General features: G+C 37.8%; 1 protein-coding gene across 1 annotated transcript in view; it reads right to left on the bottom strand.

Moving 5' to 3' along the window:
- Positions 1–1,752: 1,752 nt before the first annotated feature.
- Positions 1,753–14,117, bottom strand: part of NEDD1 (NEDD1 gamma-tubulin ring complex targeting factor) — a 23,959-nt gene continuing 11,594 nt past the window's right edge. The window contains exons 7-16 of the mRNA XM_042890317.1: positions 13,582–13,599; positions 13,341–13,542; positions 12,215–12,401; positions 9,319–9,450; positions 9,067–9,129; positions 8,379–8,602; positions 7,470–7,629; positions 7,087–7,243; positions 5,366–5,432; positions 1,753–4,074 (exon numbers count right to left, since the gene is read on the bottom strand). Coding sequence (XP_042746251.1) covers positions 3,970–4,074; positions 5,366–5,432; positions 7,087–7,243; positions 7,470–7,629; positions 8,379–8,602; positions 9,067–9,129; positions 9,319–9,450; positions 12,215–12,401; positions 13,341–13,542; positions 13,582–13,599 — 1,315 coding nt within the window. The 3' untranslated portion in view covers positions 1,753–3,969. The remainder of the gene's footprint in view (positions 4,075–5,365; positions 5,433–7,086; positions 7,244–7,469; positions 7,630–8,378; positions 8,603–9,066; positions 9,130–9,318; positions 9,451–12,214; positions 12,402–13,340; positions 13,543–13,581; positions 13,600–14,117) is intronic.

Genomic DNA, 14,117 nt, shown 5'->3' with positions numbered 1-14,117 from the left:
TGTATGTTGGGGTTTGGTTTCTTTTCCCTTGTGTTTTTGCTCCACTAAAACCAGTAGGATAGGATCTACAGAAATCAGCAACGATGAGTTGATGTACTTGGGCTAAAACATTCCAAGAATGGCCATCTTTGCTTGCTCTGTTTTGGCTGGCCAGACTCAGGCCCTACAAAAACATTTCAGAAAACACAGCTCACCCTGTCTTCATAATTATAAAAAATATCCCCAGGTATTATATGCATCTCCAGCCGGAAAGCTCTGGCTATTCAGTCATTCTGTTAAGTAGTGTCATAGTTACACAGAGTACTAATGTTTATTTATAGTGCTAATTTTTAGAAATGAATTCTGACACTTTTCTGCCCTGTATTAGCTAATATACATTTTTATAACCTGTTAAGGCACTCGTATGTAAATAACTCGTATAGGAAATTGTGTTCTCTTCTCACGCGTCCTTTTCTCTGTATAATTTCTTTCCACAACCATTACTCAAAGTACAAATAGGGCTGGGCGGGAAAAAAAAAAAAAAAAAAAAAAAAAATCAGAATGATCATGCTTGCAAAATAATAGACTGAAAAAAGCTTTGTCTCCCAGTAATTCTATACAGAACACTTTGTAGCATAAGAAATGGGACGGGCACCATAGTAATTTTCGGTTACACCAGCCTCTGTATTTTTAGCTAGAATGAGAGCAGAAAGATGAATTCGAGAGAAAGAGAGCGCAAAGCACAGCCACCAGTGCTGCAACTTGCACCTGTTAGTTTTTTTGCCTTTCCAGCCTAATATCTCATCTTTGCTAATGCCTAGCACAAGATGCTTAAGTTTCTTCCCATAGTTTGTTATTAGATAATTTATTAATCATCACCCCCCAGCTGCACTGCAAGATGTAATATGAGAACTGCCATACTGAGTCAGACCAGAAGGTGCAGATCCTGATACTCACCAGTAATGACCACAAAGGCATGAGTACACTGCTGGGGCAAGTGAAGAGCAGTGCATCTGCCAGTCTTACACATCTAGTTCTATCAGAGCTGTTGTCTTTATAACCACATAATCCTTGACCATTTTTCTTCTTAAGTTTTACTATCCATGGTACCGACGAGCAAGGAAATCTACAGGTTGGTGACAGGGCACATAAAGCATTTTCTTCCCTTTTCACACATCTTGGTCCTACAGAAGGGGCAATGACAAACTTGCATGTTCATCATTGTTATGTGTGTGTGAACAGCACAGTTCATATGTCAGGCAATCGTGGGCTGCTGCCTGGAATTAACTGGCACTTTGGGATGTTGACTTATTCTCACTAAAAATGCAATTTGTCATCATATATTTTCAAAGCCTAAATATCTTGAAACTGCAAATACAACTCCAATTACTGAAAGACTCATATGTGCACGACAGAGAATGAGATTTAAAAAAAAAAATCCATACGTTAAGTATTATGATGATGAAGGATCTAAGAGCTCCAGCTCACCAGCAGCTTTGGTGACAAGGTTATCCTTCCACCCTGAACATCTGCTTGAACATTATTTTTAGCTGTGAACATGATCTTTCTGTCATGATTCTAGTAACCTCCAAGCTGGAAGGAGGAAGAGTGCATCTGTTCTTTACTCCAAAAGCATGAGGTAATACAAACACTTTTGTGAAGACAGAGAGGAAGCAGTCATTTACACATTCCTTGGGACAAGTTTTTGGCTGCAACGAGGTAGCAAGATTACAATATTAAATTGTCACCTTTAAAAAATAGGTTGCCACAATATTTTGTTTGAAAAAGTTAAAACAAGCTTTATTTTAATGTATAAATCAGATCTGTGTACAAGGCAAAACATTCCCCTATAGTGGTAGCATAATATATCTCCTCGCAGCATGTGTGGCCACTTGTGCTACCCTAATCCTGAGATATGGAAAAGAAGTCCTAAAATATTGAGAAAGGCCAAAATGTATCCTTTCAAACACTGCTGTTATATTTGTCTGTTTGGGAACTAAGAAAAATATTACCCAGTTCTCAGTCACAAAAACAAAGTATCTACAAGCCAAATACCCTGGATACTTACCTAATTCCCTGCTGTCATCTGGGTATACCAGCAAGAGCACTTGGGGAACAAATTAAGAGACGCAACTACGCAAGGTTACTTGTTAATGCTGCAAAACATGTTGAAAAACTGTAACATTTTTGAAACCTTCAACTCCTACTGTCTTCAAAAACTGTGGTTAATGGGTCGACTGAAGTTACATCACCTATAAATTATTTTTTATGTTCTCTATATTTTATTAAATTACAAACACAAAAGTTTATTCTACTCCACATCCTTTCACTATGAAGTTATGGCATAGAAATACATTTAAAAGTTTATGAAAGGCAATAGCATTAAGACTGCAGACATGCCAAGTCTTGTCTGCAATACTGAAGATGACCTGAACACCCTCATTTTGATACGAGGTTTTATTTGTCATTAACTGACATTAACTTTTAAAAAGAAGTTAAGATAGTGAAAAGATATAGTCTTGTTTTGTTTTGTTTTTTTTTCTTAGTTTTACAACATTTAAAAATAAGTTACATTATATATTATGGCTTTCTCATTTAGTGGAAGAGTGCCACCATGACTTCAAGCACTTGATGTTTTAACTAATTAACTCACCACATTTGCAGACTTCCCTTGCTTGAGACTTAGTGATTTCATGAAAAGAACAAAATATTAGTGAGAAAATCAAGAAGCCTTCAGAACAATTTAAATAGCAAAAAGCACTTCTATAGAAGAGACTTTTCAGAGGAATTTATAACTGAACACTAAAAAATTTAATTCCATTATTAAATGAAATTAAATTGATGTTTTAATTGAATTTAGTCTCTTGGCTTATAAAAAACAGGCCAAGGTAAATTTCTCATGAACTTCAGCAGGCAGGATTCGATACGGAGCTTCGCTTCAGTGCACTTACACACAACTATGATAACATTACAACACTGACGTAATAATTTCTCCTCAATGCCATTTGTTATGTGACTCATACACCCAAGACATTAGTTAAGTTTGGTTTGCAGCTGACCTCAAAGAAAAAGGCTGCAATAATGCTAAACCACAGTCAAAACTGTAACGCAACTGCTCAATATTAAGCATGGGCCTCTGTGCATTAAAAAGAACTGGAGGGGGGGGGGAGCAAAAGTGCTTAAATCAGACTGAAGGACAGCAATCACACAGTGTTACGTTATATGGCTGAATATAATTATTTTTTGAAGTCTAAGGCTGCATTCAAACTGGGCAAACTATGACAATATCCAAACGTGTTGGTAAAAACAGGTTTCTAGATTCACAGCTGAAGTCGTGCAACTAAAAAACAACACTATGCAGTTGAAGTAGTGTTTGCAACAACAAAGTTCATGGCAGACAGGTTTCAGAGTTACACACACAACAAGCAAGGTGATGAGCACTGAATTTGGGAATATGCTGAAACTTAGTTTTTACTTAGGACCGAAGAGTCGCCAGCTGAATAAGGTTAACTAAATACTGCAGGCTCCGTGTCACGTGGAAGATGAGCCTTCTCTCTCCTTCTCCAAGAAAAATAGCTGAAAGGCAAGCTACAGTGATTGTTTCTGACAGCTATAAAATACAGGAACAGATAGAAAAGTCGGTATATCAAAAAATTCTTATACAAAAAGCATCTGTCCTATTTTGGTTTTGCTTATAAAAAGGCACTTCACGTATCACTAGAACTCTGATAAAGTAGTTATCCTTTCAGCTTCTCTATTCGAAGGATGTATTTCAAGATTGTAAGCATGCCTAGGCAAACTTTCTTTATGCGGTATTTATCTGTTAAAAATCTTATCATTTCATACAGTATCTGACACCATTTAGAAAAGATTCACGTTCAAGATAATAGCAGGTCTTCCCACAGTGCTTCAGTGATGATGGACGACCTGTCACAAGCAACGCACCACACACAGCGAGTTCATGCTAACAAAGTTAGCGGTGGGAATCTTTCAGAAGTGAGTCCTCAGTCTTTTGTTTTCCTCTCGTAGTCTCTCAATTTCAGCTACCAAGCTTTCATTTACAGAATATCTTTCAAGTAAGGCGTGCATTTCATTCTAGAGAAAAGAAAAAAGCCCCAATAAGCAACCATACAATTTTTTTTTCCCCATCCATTTTCATATCCCTTTGGAAAATTAAATAACCTAAATAATACTGTTTTTAAATTTTTGGTACGGAAAGTAATTTTTTTTTTTTTAAACATACAGTATTTTGAATATTAATACTTTAGTGAATATTTTATCAAAGTCTATTTTGCATTTCTTCAGGATGAGATTCTGCTAATGCAGGTCCCATTAAAATGTTTGGCATTGAGAGGAGGTCTTTTCACTGCTGATCTAAAGAACTCAGTTTCATAGAAAGGAGAAGTTAAAGGACACAGAACACAGTGTAGCATGTATGTGGTAACTGTAAGTAAAGCAGTGCATATAAACTCCATCTACCTCCTACTTAGCCCTGCTCTTGGTCCCTTACGAAAGACAGCTAAATTTGATTCTCTTTCATCATAACTCCTGAAATATGGAATTGATGATACCTATTTTATACATATGTTTACTTATTAAACACAAAATAGTTTAACAGATTGCATTTCCTAACATTTTCTCCCATCTTCACTTTCATGTTCTTAATAAGCAAAAATTGATTTCCAGTTTTAACAGAATAGCTGCCACACTTTGGTATTACTAGAAATGAAAACTAGAAATGACCCTCATTGGGCCAAGAAGGCCAATGACATCGTGGCTTGCATCAGAAATGACGTTACCAGCAGGAGCAGGGCAGTGATTGTCCCCCTGTACTCAGCTCTGGTGAGGCTGCTCCTCAAGTACTGTGTCCAGTTTTGGGCCCCTCACTGCATGAAAAACATTGAGGCCCTGGAGTGGGTTCAAAGGAGGGCCACAAAGCTGGTGAGGGGTCTGGAGCACAGGCCATATGAGGAGCGGCAGAAGGAGCTGGGAATGTTCAGCCTGGAGAAGAGGAGGCTCAGGGGAGACCTTACTGCTCTCTATAACTGCCTGAAGGGAGGTTGTAGTGAGCTGGGGGGTCGGCCTCTTCTCTCATGTAACTGGTGATAGGACCAGAGGGAATGGCTTCAAGCTGCACTAGGGGAGATTTAGGCTGGACGGTAGGAAATACTGCTTTTCTGAAGGGTGGTCAGGCAGTGGTGGTGGGAGGTGGTGGAGGTCACCAGGGAGGTGGTGGAGTCACCGACCCTGGAGGTGTTTAAGGAATGTTTGGACCTTGTGATGAGGGACATGGTTTAGTGAGAACTATTGGTGACGGGTGGATGGCTGGACTGGGTGATCCTGTGGGTCTTTTCCAACCTTGGTAATTCTGATTCTTTATACATACCAACTGCATATGGAATTGTTTGATCATCTCCACCTGCAAATTCACAATATCTCGATGGCATGCTTCTCTGGGGAAAGAATTACAGAAGGATAATGCTTAATTTTATTTAGGAAGCAGCAATTATCTCCAGTGCTGAGTAACCGGAGCTCTACTTCACCTTTGCGACATTATGAAATATCAGCCTAAAAACATTTAAACCACACAACAGACTCTCCTACCAGTTATTTTCTGGAAGATTTTAACTCTGTTTAGGAACTTTTCCATTTAGAAACAGAAATACGTACAAGGTGATATCAAGATGGCTTTTTCACTTGCAAGCTGTTAACTTATAATCCTCATTTTTACCATGCAAAGCTGATTTTCATTTCCTAGATCACAAGCAACATGGTGAGATATTCATCTGCTACTAAAAAGATATAACTTCAGTGCATCTCCCCCACAACCCTTCACAAAAAAAAAAGCAGGCAAGTTCATATGCTTCTCCTGAAGACTGGCAGTGCCAATGCCCTGTGCTAAGTACTGTGGTATTGGTATCACCGATATGACAAACTAAGGTACTTCCTAAGTTGTCACACATGGATCATTGTCCCTTCCTAAAACATACAGCATACACAAAAGGATCTATGATCTTCATTTTCAGCTTCCACATGTTGTTGTGCTGCAGAACTCCTACTAGAGGCAAAACATTTTTCTCATGTATGTTAAGCACAGATGCCATCTTAGAGACCAGAAATGTTGGCTGTTTCCCAAAAACACAAAGCTCAAGAGATGAGTGTTTTTTTCAATTCAAAGAAATTGTGAGAAACACAATCTCCCTAACTCCAGATCTCAGACACTGGAAGTAGAAATCTAACTACTTACTTTCCAATAGTGAGATGCCAAAAAACAAACTTTAAAGAGAAAGGAAACTCAATCCATAAAATGCATTTTAAATCATGAGAAAGTTTTCAAATCAGACGTGCAATTATAGCCAAAAATCCCCAGCAGAGTTTTACAACATGATATTCTTATTCGAAGCTATTTAATAACAATCAATGTATTCTGCCACCAGCAGATACAGACATCCATAGCATGTGGACCTCTTAAGATGGTTTTGTGTTGCTTTTTGTCATCAAGACAGCAACGCCTCCCCTGCCCAGCAATTGTTTTCCTCCCTCTCTTTGTTTCCTACGAAAGGAAAGTGACTCTATAATCCTTACCTAACCCTTCCAACTCAGGATATTCTATGAATCTATGATTTACAGCACAAAAATCCTTTTTATGCAAAGCTTTGCCAACAGAAATATACAAAGTGATTTACCTTCCACATACAAAGCAAACAACAATCAATCAAAGCCAACACAAATCAACCGTCCAACAAATCAACCGTGCTCTTCACAGTATCAACTTTAAGAGAAAAAATTTCTCCTGCTAGGACTACAAGGAAGGGAAAGAAGTCGGCACAGGGCTGCATTATGCACCTCATTATGCAGATAAATTTACTGTTTGAGAATTATTCAGTCACTCTGGAAATATGTTAGCAGAGTCACACACACAAAAAGTATTCAGAGACATCAATCTAATTAAACACGCTGTTCAAAATAAAGTCTCATACCTAGATTTTCAAGATTAAGGCTATTCATGGTGTCATCTCCCAATGTGAGAAAAGAAATATGCTACAGCAAAAGTTAAAATATCTTACATGTCACTGAAAACAAAGTGTTCTGCATACATATCAGTACCTGAAGTCATCCAGTGTTTCTTGTATCATATTCTGAATGAAGTTTATTTGGATTGATGTCAGAGGTGCATTTAGTCTGCTACTCCCAATGGTTTCTACTATTTTCTCTGACAGTGAGTTGGCAACTCCAGTAGTGACAGGTGAAGTTATCTTTGGACCTTTACAATTAACAAGAAATGCATAAGGATACAAATTTTGAACAAGTTTTTTCATGCACAGATAGAGATGTCCTAAGAGAGCTATCTGGATTTACAGAGGAATCCAGACTGAGCGTTCTGTTTTAATGTTAAGTCCATTTTAAGGTTTTGCATCAGTTCGCAATGAACCACATTTACAACTGGACTGAAGAAAAAAAAACCCCACAAAGAAAACCAATCAACTTACTTGTTGAGGTAGTACCATTTACTGCCAGATCATATGCAGGGTGGGCCTGAATATTCTTCACCAGTCGCTCATTTGTTTCAAGACTCTTGATAGTAGTGGATGCTGGTGGAGGAGGACTTAAAGCTCCAGATTCTGCATTGACTGAGCTCAACTTTGAAAGCTGAATATCAAAATCAGAAACACAACCCTACTTATTACAATTATCGAACTGCGTTTGAAAACTAAGTTAAACATCACTTGAAAAGCAAGTTTCCAAGAACACACAGCTTTCAAACACTTTTGGTTCTAAGAACCTACTGATAAATAAATGTTTTTTTTTTCCTTCTAGTAACACACTTTAAAAATTGATTGTTAAAATGTCTCAAAATTGCTTCAACTGCAAACACAGAGAAAGGAGTGCAAAAAGACCAGCACTTTAAATTTTCACATCAAATATCTTGAGCCAAAGTTTAAATATCACTCCTAGTAAACCCAGACCTCTGAAAAAGAAAACAGAAGAAGCCATGGTCTTGGCATTAGCATGTCAAAGGTATCTCAAAAAAGAATTTTGGCAGAGAGAACAGGGAGAGAAGCTGCCGGACTTGACCTAATAAACAATAAAGAAACATACTGATGCAATCTATTAATGATATTTTTGAATGTGTTATTGTTATTAGAAAAATCAAAGATATTCTACAAGTTAGCCCAGTTTTGTCTCACAAGAACTTTTGTAATCTGAGTTTAATAGGAATATACAACTATTTTGCATTGCTGAAAGCCAACATACTTCAAACTGAACATTTTACATGTTGTGTCAGTGCAAGAAGAACTGAAAAAGATTAGTTGGGATGCTTAAGAATCTTTCCTTCAAGTGGAAATACTTCTGTCAGATGCTAAAAAGCACTCATAACAAGAATTGGCACAGTATACCTGCTTTAAGGATTCTTTAGTTTCTTGTTTTCCAAGATTCATTTTTTTAATGTCAGTCTCTGGATGTTCTTCTTCTTCTTTAATTGGAGATCCCACTAGTGCATGCAATGGGCTAGACCGTATCCCTTGTGTGCTACTGCCCACTGGGTTTCTTTTTACTGGAAAGCCTGTGGTGAGCTGTGGGAGAAAATCCAAACCTGAAAGGTAGGACTGAAAATCCAGACCTAAAATGAGAAGGGAAGGGTAAAACACACAAATTTTAAAAGAGAAAAAAAGAAGAAAACAAAAGCAAAACACAGTCACACAAAGAAATGATAACAAAAATAAGCCCACATATCCACAAAAACGAAAGAGTTCACCCAAAAACACAGCCCACCAAGGAAACGAATCCCCAAATTCTCCTTATGCTGTCACTATCCACTTGAAACAAACAAAATAAAAGAAGCCTCTATACACCACTACCAATTTCCTATAAGGACAGCAAAACCACTTTAAGACCATATTCTTGATTTCCTGTTATCACAAGTTGAGTCTTAACTCCTCAGCAAATTAGACAATTTCCAGAAAAGCTCATCAAGTTCATCTGCTTCAGTGCCTGCTTGCATCATTTGACATCTTTCTGTGGTTATGATGAAGTTAGCATAGAAGAATGAGCATAGGCTTCCAGTGACCACAAAGAAAAACATACTGAAAATATCTTTATCGTCTCCTTTTCCTGGAGGATCTTCATTTGCTTTAGATGCAATAATATCTACAAAACAGCAGAACATACACAGTTCTTTAATGAAATGAATATTTATGAAGTTTTCAGATAATTGTATTCAGTTAATAATTAAAGATAAATTAAGAGACCCAGTGAGTATACACAGGTCAAAATGTAATGCTATGCAGATCAATTTTTTATTTTTTTTTTAAACAGATTTCAGTATTAGCAACTTACCATCTCTGACAGGAGAAAACACATCTCCTAAACTACTTCGACCCAAGTCATCGAAATTATTTAAATCTGCACTTTTCCCATTATCTGTTTCTTTCGATGGAATCACATCCAGGCTGCAGCTATGGGGAAGGCCTTAAAAGGACGGTAACACTCAGTTAGTGACTGACAGTTTCAAAAACAACATACGTTATCCCTAAATAAACTCACAGCAAGCCTCATGCCTGCTAAGTCCAGCAAGTAGTTCAGAACATTCTACACATTCGGATTAGAAGGACGACTTGAACTTCCTCATACGAGCTGTCATCACAGGTGAATATCGTAGAATCATAGAATGGCCTGGGTTGAAAAGCACCACAAAGATCATCTGGTTTCAACCCCCTGCTATGTGCAGAGTCGCCAACCAGCAGAGCAGGCTGCCCAGAGCCACATCCAGCCTGGCCTTGAATGCCTCCAGGGATGGGGCATCCACAGCCTCCTTGGGCAACCTGTGCCAGTGTGACACCACTCTCTGAGTGAAAAACTTCCTCCTAGTATCTAACCTAAACCTCCCCTGTCTCAATTTAAAACCACTCCCCCCTGTCCTATCCCTATCCACCCTTGTAAACCGTTTCCCCTCCTGTTTATACATTCCTTTCAAGTACTGGAAGGCCACAATGAGGTCCCCCTGGAGCCTTCTCTTCTCCAAGCTAAACAAGCCCAATTCTCTCAACCTTTCCTGATAGGAGAGATGCTCCAGCCCTCTGATCATCTTAGAGCCCTCCTCTGGACCTGCTCCAAGAGCTCCACGTTCTTCCTCCGTTAAGAAGCCCGAAGCCTGGAGTCAGTAAATATGACTAAGAGATATTTAGTAACAAAGATTGAGCTGATTTATCTCTTTTTAAAAAGCTGTGGAACTGGATAATACATTCATTTCAGCTAAACTTGCTTCATTAATCATGTCCATTCACAATGTAACAGGTGAAATAGCTAGCAAATGCAGCTTCTGCTGAGAAAAGTGATCACATTCAGAATATCAACATTTGAACTGATTCTTCAAGAAAGGAAATCTGCTTCAGTAGGCCATTAAGGGGAACTCCATGAAGTATCTACATTAAAGCTTACCTAATGGCAGGATATTATCTGCTTACTTCTAATATCAGATAATCAGAGTGTAATTACAGCTGCAGATAAAAGGAATTTTCCCTAGACCGCCCCCACTCCACATCCAAGACCCATTCCTGCCCCAGTCCAGGAGAGAAGAAAAGTTATCTTTCAGACATGCAGCATGGACAGCTGTCTGCAGAACAGAAACATATCTTAAAAGCAAAAAAGGAACACCAAAGTAATCATTCAAACTGCAGTTTTTAAACAAGGAATTCACACAGCAGTGAACTGAACTGCTAACATAACCAAGCAAATATTTTTCACAGTTTACTATGCTTTAAAAACTGGATTGGGAGTATAAGCAAAATGTTACTCCACCCTCACTGAACTCAACTCCAACAGTGCCTTTATTTTGCTTGAGACCTATGCAAGATGCATTAGCACTGGTCAACACCATAATAAACTTCCTACGAATCAACAGCCTATAAATACAAAAGCTTTATTTAGCAACTACTTTATTAAAATTAAAACAGTTTATAAACCTATAGCCACTTGTCTGTATGGGATTACTTGTTCAAGTGGTCCAAGTATAACTATGAATGGATGAAACTACATGATCTTTGAGGTCCTTTTCAAACCAGGCAACTCGATGATTCTGTGATCTTCCTAACTATACTTCCTTCACTTTACAACCTGAATATTTTGCTTTACAAAACATGTTTTATTTGATACACCTTTATTTTCTTCAAACGTGAACCTGTTATGAATGGTCCTATTTAAGGGGTAACAGTCATCACACTTTTGAAGTGTAATGGCAACAAGAGATAATAAACTATGAATTTTTTTACCTTAAATAAAATTTTTCACACTATGCACTAATGTTGATTATCAACTCTTCTTGAATACATAGGAATCATTTTACTTCACCTCACAATTCATTGCATGCCCAAGGGAGGTCATTAATACATGTCCCTGTGGACTGCAGTGGATTATTGCCTAATTAGTGTTGCTAAATGTATTTCTTCTTATTTAAAAAGTGTGGGAAAAGTGCAGTTGCTTCAGAACAGCTTAAGGAATCTCCAAGAATCAAACTAACAGTTACTGATGTGACCATATTTTAAGAACTCCTGAATTAACTAAAATTAAGAGTACATTCCACACAGTGGCAGAATTTTAGAATAACACTTAGAATTCTTACCAAAAATACTTGTTAATTTCAGAAGCAAAAATAGCAAGTACAGTTATACAACTAATCATACTTACAACTACATTTAACACTTTCCTGTCGTGTGACGTAGGATTAATACAGCACAGTTCTCACCTCGGTTTTTGTTTTGTGGGTTTGTTTTGTTTTGCCTGTGCATGTGTTTGGTTTAGTTATTTGATGAGGTCTGTTGTTCCAATTTATTAACAGAATTGCAAATCATTAGCTCTGCATTCCATATAGACTTTGTGACCCAAAGTATATTATAAACATAAGGATAATTTGCAAGAAAGCAAAACACAGAAGAGTCCCACAGTGTCATCATGGAGCTTTTCCTTTAGTACTTGTATGTGTGTAAGTAGTCTATAATTCTGGACTTGAAGCAAGAGTTTCTAAAGTAGGACCTCGTTCATTTCCCACAGTCTCGAAGCCTGTCCAATGCAGCAGGGGAAGCTGAAGAAGGTACAGATGTGCATGCACATACATTTCTTCTTTGAAGTAAATGCCCTTCCCTCAGTGTAATTTTTCTATTGTAATGGTCAAAGCATGAAATACTCCTCCTATCTTCCACACTATACCAAATATTTAAGAGTAGGAAGAAGGCACTACCTGTTTTATCCTGAAGAACCTCTCCCCCTTTACTCTCATTTGTCAATGTCAGATGGGAGGAAATAGCTGCTGATGGCTGAGAAGCTAGATTTCTGATGCCAGTATTTGGAATTCCTGCAAGATTACTACCAGCTTTGACTTCTGTTCTTTTGGGTACAGGTTTACTTGAGGAACCCTTAAGGCTAGCCTGAGGAAAAAAAAGAACAAAGTAAGAGAAGTCACTATCTGATCAATTAGAAGTAAGAATATAAGCCAATACTCTTTCTGTTTCAAAACACTAAAATCTGTTCAATTTGCAACATCTACCTAGGAGATGCCTTAACAAACATATGTATGTATGTACGTATTATGATATATATCATTCTGGATATATCATATATATCCATATCATGGATCTGCAAGAGAATTCCAATAGAACTGAAGGTGACAATGAACTGATACTAGCCAATTATAATCCTAGGCTTAGACATAGGAACAACAAGAAATTACATTATTAGTAGAAGTTGCAATGGGATAGTCAAACACCAGCAGCAAGCAAGCTGGAAGAAGAAGAAAGTCTTGGAGCAGTTAAAAAGAAAATACACTTCAAACATTCTCTCCCACCTCCAGCGAATTGGCATTTATGTTTTTTGGATCAAGTAGAGCCTACTTAGGTCTTGGAAGAACCTCTTAAGCCTTCTATACTATTTAATCAAGTTCTCCACAGGCAAAATACTTCAAGCTGGGCTGCTGTGTGTCTTCCCCTTAAGTAAAAGGGTTAGTACAGATCTTTGTGCTACTGTCTGCAAATCCGTTTAGGATGGCACAGACTGATCTGCAACGGCAACATATTCACACCAGGAAGTTTAAGATTAAAGTTTCACTCATCTCTACGTTGAAAATTAGAAGGAAAAAAAAAAAAAAATGTCATTAACATTCTCTTGCTCACATGAGACCGAGCGATTTATAAAGCTCTTATTTCCATGTCGTATGAATCATCTTTGCTGGCATTTATAATGCTTAGAAACTCATTACTAACATTTCTCAGATCTTAAGCTTACATTTTGCTTTTATTAATCTACACACTGCATAATAAAAAGGAGAATTTTTGGTTTGGGTTCTTCATGGGTTTTTTTTTGGCTTTTACCTTGGAAAAAGTGCTACTGGACTGAAGACGTATGCATGTCACACAGCCTTTGTGAGCAATAACTGTTTTCACTGGTGATGTCAGTTTCCTCAAGTCATACTGGCAGATTTTTCCCCGGGAACTTCCTATAGTCAAAGTAGTACCATCAGGCATGAAGTTCACTGTTGTCAGAGGATGATCTGCTACTATTGTTGTCAGTAATCTTCAAACAGGAGAAAGAATAGGAGAAAAGCTTTTAGACTTCTTCATCACAGTGTTAATTTTACTATTAGACTGTTCAAAACACAGTACCTGTTAAAAAACAGCTTTAAGAATTCAACCACAGGTCAGTAGTTGAACTCCTCTTGTGCCAAATAAATTCAGTGAAATACCTTAAGAAACAGTGGCTTAGACATACTAAGTGTTGAAGCTTAACCAGTGAGGAACTGTATGTGCTCCAAAAGATTTCATCTTCAAAGCAACTGGTTTGACACAAAGATTTACTGCAATCATCATTTCTAGCATCAACCACACTGCACATATCCTTCAGTTGCTCAGGTCTGTCACTTCTAACCTCCCACTCCAGAAGAAGTTCAGGTCTGTATTTGAAACCTTCTACTACAGCCGTCCAAGCTACAGCCAAACACTTGCTTTTATTCAGCTAGACTAACAGCACACTCCAGACTAAAATCAAAGTCCCATGAAAATACTTACTACCCCATTCTCTTACTTTACAGCCCCATCACCTCCTTTTTCATCCAACACCCTGTCCATATTTAAGGCTTAGCAGTTCTGTGC

Source organism: Lagopus leucura, unplaced genomic scaffold (genome assembly GCF_019238085.1).
Source record: "Lagopus leucura isolate 7727_CA_CO unplaced genomic scaffold, USGS_WTPT01 Super-Scaffold_100159, whole genome shotgun sequence".
NCBI classification, from domain to species: Eukaryota; Metazoa; Chordata; class Aves; order Galliformes; family Phasianidae; genus Lagopus; species Lagopus leucura.
Note: the sequence above shows the minus strand (reverse complement) of the source record. Positions and strands in the feature narration are given on the sequence as shown.